The 10,668-nt window shown below is 47.0% G+C and overlaps 3 protein-coding genes across 3 annotated transcripts; 2 read left to right on the top strand and 1 right to left on the bottom strand.

Moving 5' to 3' along the window:
* Positions 1-552: 552 nt before the first annotated feature.
* On the top strand, positions 553-1,059 carry BGZ61DRAFT_377017 (uncharacterized protein; the record flags this gene model as incomplete). Its single annotated transcript, XM_046242561.1, is given in 2 exon segments — positions 553-815; positions 828-1,059. Coding segments are annotated over 2 exon segments (495 nt in total), but the record flags the coding sequence as incomplete, so codon positions are not given.
* A 2,527-nt stretch (positions 1,060-3,586) lies between these two features.
* Positions 3,587-4,654, top strand: BGZ61DRAFT_542654 (uncharacterized protein; the record flags this gene model as incomplete). Its single annotated transcript, XM_046255222.1, has 1 exon — positions 3,587-4,654. The coding sequence occupies one exon, from the start codon at positions 3,587-3,589 to the stop codon at positions 4,652-4,654; it is 1,068 nt and encodes a 355-aa protein (XP_046092833.1).
* Positions 4,655-5,521: 867 nt separating this feature from the next.
* BGZ61DRAFT_377022 (uncharacterized protein) lies at positions 5,522-5,722 on the bottom strand (the record flags this gene model as incomplete). Its single annotated transcript, XM_046242562.1, has 1 exon — positions 5,522-5,722. A coding segment is annotated over one exon (201 nt), but the record flags the coding sequence as incomplete, so codon positions are not given.
* Between the last annotated feature and the right edge of the window lie 4,946 nt (positions 5,723-10,668).

The raw sequence follows: 10,668 nt of genomic DNA, 5'->3' as shown, positions 1-10,668 counted from the left end.
CCATCATGTCGGTGGAGCGAGCCCCTGATGTCGAGTTCTGGGGTATTCACTCACCCCCTCTCCTCTTGCAGAAACACGAATTCCGTCAGGTTTTCCGACGTCAAGCAGGACCAGTATCCACCCTTGGACAACTTTGAAATGTCTCCGCTCCAGTTGGGGCTCGTCAGAGCATGACTCATAAACACCCTGGGGAGCGCAAATAACCTGCGCTTCGTAGCAATCGAGCTGCTCCTCTCTAATCAAGACAACTTTTGGCGACATATTCATAGTCTCTACGTTTTGAAAATGGTAATAGTTCACGGCATCTCATCTCAGGAGGTCCAAGGGAGAAATAACTATAAGAACGAAACCGTCTTTCGAAGGAATTGCCTTCCTGCGCGAGCCTACTACATACCCGAAGATTTCTTGTCGTTAAATGGCAAGTGGGACTTTTATTATGCGTTGACTCCCCTCGAATCTACTGGTCTTTAAGCCATCCTCGATTTTGAAGCGCCTCCAATATCGTGGTCTAGCATTTATATCCCCAGTTACTGGCAGCTTCAAGGCTGGGGGCACCTATCAAAGCGACTGAAATACCTCCGCCAGAACTGGCACGACGATTGGCATGATAGTGCGATCAATAAGGCCAGGCAGGTATGGAGTCAATATAAAGATCTTCCCGTTGCCAGTGCTCCAGAGGAGGCCCAGGAGATCCAGATGACAGCAGATGATAAGCTGGCGCAGTCGCTCGACGTAACGGAGACTCATAACTATAAGAATAAGCTGGAGAAGTTTATTAACAGTTCTCCCTACAAGATTGCAGTTAGTCCCCTTGCGTAGTAGACCAGAGAGGAGCAACAGATAGAATACCCGCGGCTGCATAAGATGGCTATTAACGTTCTCTCGATTGCACCTATATCGGACAAGGCCGAATATATTTTTTCAGATACTCGTCGTACTGTTTTATATAATTGTGTATGCCTCGGGGCAGAGATAATTGAGATGACAGAGTGTCTTGGGAGCTGGAATAAGAACGACCTTATTCGAAAGGTGCATGTACCGCGAGCTGCTGCCACTTAGGCTGAGGATTATAGGAGCGGCGAACACATTTGGGCTGAAAGCACAACTACGTTATATCTTGGCAGTTACTGATAAGCTAATCAATCAGTATCAGTCGCATGGTAATCAATCAATCAGTATCAGTATAGGCCTTATCAATCAGTACTGCTTGTTGAGAAGTCTGGACGTCTTTGTCATTCCGGCGATGGCGACTGACTGCGAGAGACAGTTCAGCCTAGCCAAGCTGACGCTAACATCTCAAAGGCTCTCAATAGGCGCGGATACGCTAGAGCGAGTTCATTGCCTGAGAAACTGGGTCCGACACGGCGGGGTAAAGCTAGGCAGTTGGGTAGGTAATTGAGACTTGAGGTCGGCGAAATACCTTCACATACTAGGCATATAGGTTGCCCTTACAGTTGATTGAGAGGGGCCAATCAAATCAAACAAATCAACTTTTACCCCAAAGTTGATTTGATTGATTTATGATGAGCGCTGGGCTGTAGTGATGAGGCAGCAATAATATCAAGTGGTCGATTGCGGGACAACTGTGGCCAGCCCGTATGTTGCAGCCATTTAGTGGTTTCGCTCTGCTCAATGTCCAGGACTTGATCGGGTCCGGTTTCTTGAAACTGCATTTTGAGCTACAAATGTAGGGGAAGATAATGCTGGTGAGTTATTCAATTGATGATGATGATGATGATGAAAGTGAGCTACAAAACCATCTGCTTGGGTGCGTTAGACTACAACTGCTCTTTCGAACACGTAAGGAACGCGTACACGCGACGCGATTGTTGAAATTACTTTCTACTTAATCATCAACAGCAGTAGAAAATAGTTTAGCATGACCAAAGGTGCAAAGATTGGAGAGAAGAAAAAGAAAACACAGCAACGATACAGGGGCAGGATTGCAGCATCCAATCAGAAAGCAGATCGTCTACTTTGAAATGAAAGATGGGTCGGGGGCGTCGTGTGCGAATCCCCTTTCAACTGAAAGGGGATTTACAGGGGTGTGGACCAATGAGAGGAGATGGAATTGCCCTTTCAATTAAAAAGTGAGAGCCCATAGGGATGTAGTAGCAGAGTCGGCTCGCTCTAGGCATCTCGCAGCGCAGAGGGCCACCTCCCTCCTACATGACGACGCGGCCAGACGTTTCCGTTTGTGATTGAAATGGCACTTCCCAAGAGCTGGAGGGCTAACAGCTGAAACATTTCTTCACACAATGTTAAGTAGCAAACTCGTATTCTACGCTACATAAATAGCCATTCCACTCTCACATGTGACTTTCCCATCATGAATCACTGAGAACCGGGCAGACCACCGAAACGCTAGGCAATGTCTAGCCTAAGAATTATTTTCAGATGCATATTTTATCGAATAGTATGACCGGGTGGCCTTAGTTTTACTTTCGACGCTCGAAGCATAATGTCGACCGTCGTCACAAGCATATCAAGTCCTCGTCATAGCAATAATTAAGCTTAGTTTAATTATCACATGGCAAACCATAATATATAAATTTCAATATCAAAAGATAAATTCGAGAAATAGACTTTGCATAACATGCTTAGCGTAGATGCGGAGTGCAAAACATTCTAATTATATACGCAGTCAGTCACCTCTTTTGCAGACTCACTAAAAATCTTCCCTTCATGATGCCTCCTGATCTCACCATCACCATGGTCTCGTCTTGGTCAATGCAAGCTGTGCTTACTACAGGTGATGGCCTCGTAAAAAGTCTACTCATTCTCATTTCTCTTCCCCATTGGCTTGCCGATCCCGCTCAATTGCCATGGTTCGGAGCTTACCGGCCATCATGTTGTATCCACTAAAGTCTGTAATGGCAATGAACAAGCTCAAACGTGGCTGGCTGTACTACAGTACCAAGGATGGTCTCCACTGAATGTTTCGAGACGATTGGTTTTTTTTTTGTGAAAGTCTGTGTTCAGTTGAAAAGTGACACGATGTGCTGACCGGATTCTGCATCTCCCACATGCCTGGCCAGCGACATGCACGGAAATCCGCCTTGAATTGTATTAAAGCAGAGTGAGTCAGATAGCAGTAAGTGGCGGAAGAGGACCACTAAGGATTCTCTGCGTTATTAAGGTTTTTCAGCGCGTCTGAAGGTGTGCATAAATAATTAACCTTAGCGCCTTCCCAGCCGGACATAGTCAACTGGTCGGCCATATCGCCCTGGATGGTGTTATAGTAGCGGCTGAGTGTCTTATTCTCCTCTCGAATGCTTTATGCAGTTCTCGGCACATTGCAGCTGCAGAGCGGCCGTCTCATGGAGTCCTCTGTGAGGCGGTCTAGGCAGTCACCCTGAAGGTTAGCTCCCTTGATGAACAGCTGCACGTGATGCTCCTAGATTCCAAGAAAGCTAGTCTACGAATTACAACTGGATTGGTATATATAAGGCGTTAGGTCCCTCAGCTTTACTAGCCGTATACTAATAACATACTGCAGCGCCCGCATAGCTGATACCCTCTGCTGAGCGCGCTCATAATTTCCCACACCTCGTTGGATCTTTGACAACCGTCTCGCATCGCCTCCATGCCTCTGAACGGGCCCTATATCGTCTGGAAGGCCCAGCCAGTCGGATGGGATACGAGAGAAGCCCGAGGCGGTGACCTCCGGAGCCCCCATGGTCAACTCAGCTTCGAAGATGATAATGGCAGTCACACGACTAACATCAACGTTCGGTCCACAGACCCCGTTGACCATCGCCTTGTCTTCTGGACCGGCGACCTGACAACCGAGACCCCTTTCGGGGCCCGAATTATTCGGGGCCTTGAAAGTCTCAACGGCCGGAGGCACTACCAGATGCCCCCACCCCTTGACTTCCTCCACGATGGCTTCCTGAGTATTCACCGCGGTATCATCCGTGATACCAACGCGCCTGGACCCAACAACGACATCACCGACGACCTGGATACCTTCTTCAACGCCAACCTCGAGGGCTCGACTGTGTTCATCTGGGGAGAGTACTATGCCAATAACGGCGAAGGGGTTCACCAGGTGCACATGAACCAGGGGAACTACTCCAGGAACCCTGGGTGGTACCGTGAGAACCGCCGTGGCCAGGACGGGGGCATCGTCATGCAGTCGCCCGACGGCAAATGGAAATACTTTTTCATAGCCTTTGCCGGGCAGGCGTCCGAAACAGACGAGGACGGGCGCCCGACATTCGGCGAGGCGACGCCGATGCTGCGCGACGTCTTAGGCGCTCCGCCACCCATCACGCCCATTCCACCGGTGGTTCCTGGACCGCCGAGCGGCGTGCAGATCCATTCGGCCCTCGTCAACCCCCTCGGTCGGGACAACACGCCCGGTCACAACGACAGAGTGAGGCTTGTCAACCGCGCAAGCGACCCTGCCTCGCTCCTCGGGTGGACCATCCAAAACCAGGACGACAGGGTGAAGCATCTGCCCGACGTGCTGCTCCTTGGAAACGGCGCCATAAGGGACTTTGATGTTGGGCCCGAGAGCTACCTTACTAACAACCGAGACGGCTGGATCGTCCTCAAGGACGCAGGTGGCGCCGAGATCCACCGTGTATCATACCAGGCGAATGCCCCTTCTGGGCAGTGGATTACCTTTCGCGCCCGCCCGGGCCTATAACTCGGTAATCTTCTTCTATTATTTATTCGTCACAGACTGGGCTTATTGTCATCAATCCGGTCGAAAACCCAGACGAAGATCTTGCTTCTAGGACTGCAGTACTTGAGCTACAGGAGTTTGGCTATTGTTTCGGGCTGCGTTTGTTATTATTATTCTGCTTCGGGAGAAGCCGGCTGATGACGAGGTCTTGCCTTGGCTTGAACAAAACAGCCTCGCAGGTTTTGAAACCCTCGTAGTGCGCAATTGCCAGAAAGGGCCAGCATGCGAGTGAGCTGGGCTTTGGATCGCGTCGCTTCGCCTCGCCTGGGTGGGAGAAATATTGCTTACGCAGTAGTTGACCACCCATCATTTAAGGGATGTTAAAGTTGGATAATGGAGGGCCTGCATGTGTATGTATGCCGTATTTGCGGATGAGGGTGAGTTGAAATGAGATGTGGCAAAAGGGCGTTAATGACGACGTGGAGAAAACCAGAGTCGGACCTTATTATAAACGATTCCGTGCCAAGGCTGCTAAGAAGATAATAAAACTCAAACATGGCGAATAGCACTTCGTGGATGAAGTTAGCCAATTAATTCGACGGGGAATATCCCTGAAAATTCGATGCCTGGTGTCATTCAAGAGCTCGCTGCCGCGGTACGGAGCAGTAGCCTAATCGGTCGACCTGCCGCAGCTATCACCAGATGGTCCTCACAAATATTCTTAACGTAACCGTCTAAAAGTTGCTATTTTTTTACGGCAATGCCGATGCTATCTGAGATTTTGCATCGTCTGATCAAGAGTGAATAGAATTTTGAAAGCCTCAATTAACGCCGACTGTCCGTCTCATTCATCACCTTCCTCTGCAGTGGCTGTAGCGAGGCCCTCTCTCAGCATTGCGAACGGTTCTTCCACCACTTCGGGTTGCATCTCCTCCACTTACTCTCAAGCGGGTGCACGATAATCTTGTCGACATCAGCCGCCTTTGTACCGTTCCCGTTGGACAGCCCGCCGATCGTCAGCGTATTCGTGCCCTTGGCCAGATTCACCGCCACAGGCGAGGCTATGATGATGCCCTTGTGAGAATGGCGATGACTGTATCGCTCTCAAGGCGAACTCGACGAACATCTTGCTTGAGAATCTTACTTTCATCAAAGGCCAAGGCGTTGCGATTGGCAGCATCGGGCAGTACGACGGCCACTATGAGACGGTGAATCGCTTCACAGCGCGAAACATCAAGATGTACAGGTCCAAAAGCTGATCAATGCGACGACGAGAATGATGACAACGATGATAATAGTCAATACGACGATGATCGGAGATTTATCAACCACCCTCGTCAAAACCCGCCCGTTCCTGGAAAATCGATTGCTATACTTGAAAAGTATCTTGCCCAGGAATAGACAGCGCATCCAAGCTGCTTGAGCAAAGAACATAAAGCAGGTTATAGTAGCTTGGCCAATACCAGTCGCCACTACTCCTGCAACTTCCTGGAAGATATTATCGCTCGACTAGATGGACTAGTTAATAATAACCACGATTATTATCCGCTTCTATATATTACTGATCCTTCTTCTGATCTTCTTAATCGTACTTTATACCTTGATACTATCCTCGATAATAACCCTTCTATAGATGCGTAGTAGCTATTGAATTCGCACTTCTGTAATTTTCGAGGAGCTTGTTAAATTGCTCTTAAAGGATCCTCCGGTAACAGTTCACCGCTAAGCCTTTGCCTCCCGACTAAATATCATCTCGCCCAGCTCTTTACTGATAAATTTATTTAGAAAACCTATAATATTAATAGTATCTATAGTTTCCCCTTTTCTCTAGCTGTTAGATATCTAATAGTACCTACAAATTTATGCTATTTTTAATTATACTAATAATATATACTTTAGTATTAATATCCTAAGTAATATTTAATTCTAGGGGACTTATTATTAATAATAACTTCTATATTATATCTTTAATTATTACTTAAAATAAATCTAAGAGTTAATTAATATATTTATTTAGGTAACGTACATGATAAGCGAGTGCACAATACAAGCGAGTGCACAATTTTTCTTCTAACCGCCCTCTTCCCTCTTTTAACTCCATTTTTTCAACCACGCATTATGTCGTCAATAAGCAATGAGGCAAATATCAATCTTGCCCTTCAAGCCCTTCAGAAAGACCCTCAATTAACTCCCTACCGCGCCTCAAAGATCTATAAGGTCTCTTGCCATACTCTACTACGCCGACGCGCCGGCATTACTTCGCGACGCGATACTATGCCCAATTCGCGTAAACTATCTGATCTAGAGGAACAGACTCTTCTTGAGTATATTCTTGACCTAGATTCGCGAGGGTTTCCCCCGCGACTGAGCGGTGTGGAAGAAATGGCCAACCGATTGCTCGCCGACCGCGACGCGTTACCTGTCGGCAAGCGCTGGGCTTCTAACTTCGTCAGGCGACAACCAGAGCTTAAGATGCGTTTTTTTCGTAAATACGACTATCAGAGGGCTAAATGCGAAGATCCAATTATTATTCGCAATTAGTTCCGGCTTGTGGAGAATACAATCGCGAAATATGGTATCGACCTAGCCGATATCTACAACTTTGATGAGACCGGCTTTATGATGGGCATAATCGCAAGCGGAATGGTTGTTACAGGCGCAGAAAGGCGTGGAAACCCGAAATCAGTTCAGCCTGGAAACCGGGAATGGGTCACGGTCATTCAGGCGATTAATGCAGAAGGCTGGGCGATCCAGCCATTTATCGTGGTTGCAGGCCAATATCACCTCGCTAACTGGTACCAAGAAAGCAACCTCCCGGGCGATTGGGCTATTGCAACGACTCAAAATGGCTGGACTGACAATAAGACGGGTCTTGAGTGGCTTAAGCATTTTGATCAGCATACAAAGGATCGATTGATCGGTCGCTATCGTCTTCTAATCCTCGATGGGCACGAAAGTCACCACTCCGTCGACTTTGAGAAATATTGTGAGGAGAATCAGATTATTACGCTTTGTATGCCGCCTCATTCGTCTCACCTACTTCAGCCTCTTGATGTCGGGTGCTTTGGGCCGCTTAAAACAGCCTATGGTCGAGCAATTGAGCAATTGATCAGATGCTCTATAACCCACGTTTCGAAGACCGAGTTCTTCCCAGCCTTCTACGCTGCCCACGCAGCCGCTATGACAAGGAGTAATATTGAAGGAGGTTTTCGAGGAGCTGGACTTGTTCCCCTAAACCCAGAAAATGTCATATCGAAGCTTGATGTGCAGCTACGGACTCCAACACCGGCTGCAGAGGAGGTCGGCCTCCCCGACCCTTGGGTCTCGAAGACCCCAAAGACAGTGCTTGAGGCCAGTTCGCAGTCTGAATATCTTGAAAGACGAATGAGAAGGCATCAGAGCAGCTCTCCAGCATCAATTCTCGAGGTGCTTAAGTCACTTTTAAAGGGAATAAAGGCAATAATGCATCAGAATGCTCTATTGAAAGCTGAGAACCAGATCCTTCGACAGGCAAATGAGACTCTTAGCAAGCGGCGCAGAGCAAAGAAAACCCGCCTATATAAAGGAGGGAAGATGACTTTAGATGAGGGCAGGGGTGAGATAGATCAGAGAGACGTTGATGTACAGGTAGCAGCTGAATCGTTGAGAAGTAGTGGTCGAGGGAGGTCAGCGATACCGAGGGAAAGGTGCTGTGGAACTTGTGGAAAGGCCGGTCATAATGTAAGGACCTGTCAGACTATAATTAAGACCTCTGAGGAAGAGCATAGCGATTAGTTTTAATTGATTGATTGTATTGTTGTGGTTTTATTGAGGTTTGAATTTTAGAGGTTAGGAAAAATTGTGCACTTGCTTGTATTGTGCACTTGCTTATTATATATGTTATTCTTTCTAGCTTTATACTGTTATTATAAATATACTAATTTATATATATAAATTTACTTTTTTAAAGAATAAGTTAGCTACTCTATTACTAGATTAATCTATTAGTAAATTACTTTACTTTAAGCTATATTAATTATAGTATATCTCTAGCTATATATATTTCTTTCTTCTATAATATCTTATTAGATAATTTAAGCTTTTTAGACTCTTTAATATACTTAATTATAGTTAAAATAACCTCTAATTAGCTTTTCTTAAAGTTAGAAATAGTATCTTAATATAAAAAGTAGCTTTTTATTATAATATTTCTTACTTAACTCTATATAACGTACTTGATAAGCGAGCGCCGCAGACAAGCGAGCGCTGCACTTTTCCTTACCCTCAAAATTAAAACCTCAATAAAACCGCAACAAAGCATCAAATAAATTAAAACTAATTGCTATGCTCTTCCTCAGAGGTTTCAATTATAATCTGACAGGTCCTTGCATTATGACCGGCCTTTCTATATGTTCCATAGCGCCTTTCCCTCGGCAGCGCCGACCTCCTTCGACCACTACTTCTCGACGATTCAGCCACTACCTGCGCATCAACGTCTCTCTGATCCATCTCATCCCTCCCCTTATCTAAAGTTATCTTCCCTCCTTTACGTAGGCGGGTTCTTTTTGCTCTGCGCCGCTTGCTAAGAGTCTCATTTGCCTGTCGAAGGATCTGGACCTTAGACTTCAATAATGCCATCTGATGTATTATTGTTTTTGTTCCCTTAGTGAATGACTCAAGCGCCTCAAGAATTGATGCTGGAGAGCTGCTTTGATGTCTTCTTACTCGTCTTTTAAGGTATTCAGACTGCGAACTGGCCTCAAGCACTGTCTTTGGGGTCTTCGAGACTCAAGGGTCGGGGAGACCGACCTCCTCTACAGCCGGTGTTGGAGTCCGTAGCTGCACATCAAGCTTTGATATGATATTTTCTGGGTTTAAGGGAACAAGTCCGGCCCCTCGAAAACCTCCTTCAATATTACTCCTTGTCATGGCGGCTGCGTGGGCAGCATAGAAGGCTGGGAAGAACTCGGTCTTTGAAACGTGGGTTATGGAGCATCTGATTAATTGCTCAATTGCTCGACCATAGGCTGTTTTAAGCGGCCCAAAGCACCCGACATCAAGAGGCTGAAGTAGATGAGACGAATGAGGCGGCATACAAAGCGTAATGATCTGATTCTCCTCACAATATTTCTCAAAGTCGACGGAGTGGTGACTTTCATGCCCATCGAGGATTAGAAGACGATAGCGACCGATCGATCGATCCTTTGTATGCTGATTGAAGTGCTTGAGCCACTCAAGACCCGTCTCATTGTCGGTCCAGCCATTTTGAGTTGTTGCAATAGCCCAATTGCCCGGGAGATTGCTTTCCCGGTACCAGCTGGCGAGGTGATATTGGCCGGCAACCACGATGAACGGCTGGATCGCCCAGCCTTCCGCATTGATCGCCTGGATGACCGTAACCCATTCTCGGTTTCCAGGCTGCACTGATTTTGGGTTTCCACGCCTTTCTGCGCCTGTGACGACCATTCCGCTTGCGATTATGCCCATCATAAAGCCGGTCTCATCAAAGTTGTAGATATCGGCTAGGTCGATACCATACTTCGCGATTATGTTCTCCACAAGCCGGAACCAATTGTGAATAATGGTTGGATCTTCGCATTTGGCCCTCTGATAGTTGTATTTACGAAAAAAACGCGTCTTGAGCTCTGGTTGTCGCCTGACGAAGTTAGAAGCCCAGCGCTTGCCGACAGGTGACGCGTCGCGGTCAGCGAGCAGTCGATTGGCCATTTCTTCAACACCACGCAGTCGCGGGGGAAATCCTCGCGAATCCAGGTCGAGGATGAATTGAACAATGACCTGTTCCTCTAGATCGGTTAGTCGACGCGAATTGGGAATGGTATCGCGTCGACACTGAATGCCCTTCTGTCGGCGACGCAGCCTTCGCTCATCTACTTTGTATGTCGATGCGGCGTGTCGGATACTTAGTTTTGGGTTATTTTGAAGGGCTTGAAGGGCAAGAAGGGTTTTAGCTTTGTTATCTTGCTGAGGTATGTTGAGTTGTTGAGATTTGCTTGATAAAGTAGAAAGTTAGGTGCAGGATGGAAAAGTGCGGCGCT

This window comes from Ilyonectria robusta (genome assembly GCF_021365365.1).
Source record: "Ilyonectria robusta strain PMI_751 chromosome Unknown BGZ61scaffold_183, whole genome shotgun sequence".
NCBI classification, from domain to species: Eukaryota; Fungi; Ascomycota; class Sordariomycetes; order Hypocreales; family Nectriaceae; genus Ilyonectria; species Ilyonectria robusta.
Note: the sequence above shows the minus strand (reverse complement) of the source record. Positions and strands in the feature narration are given on the sequence as shown.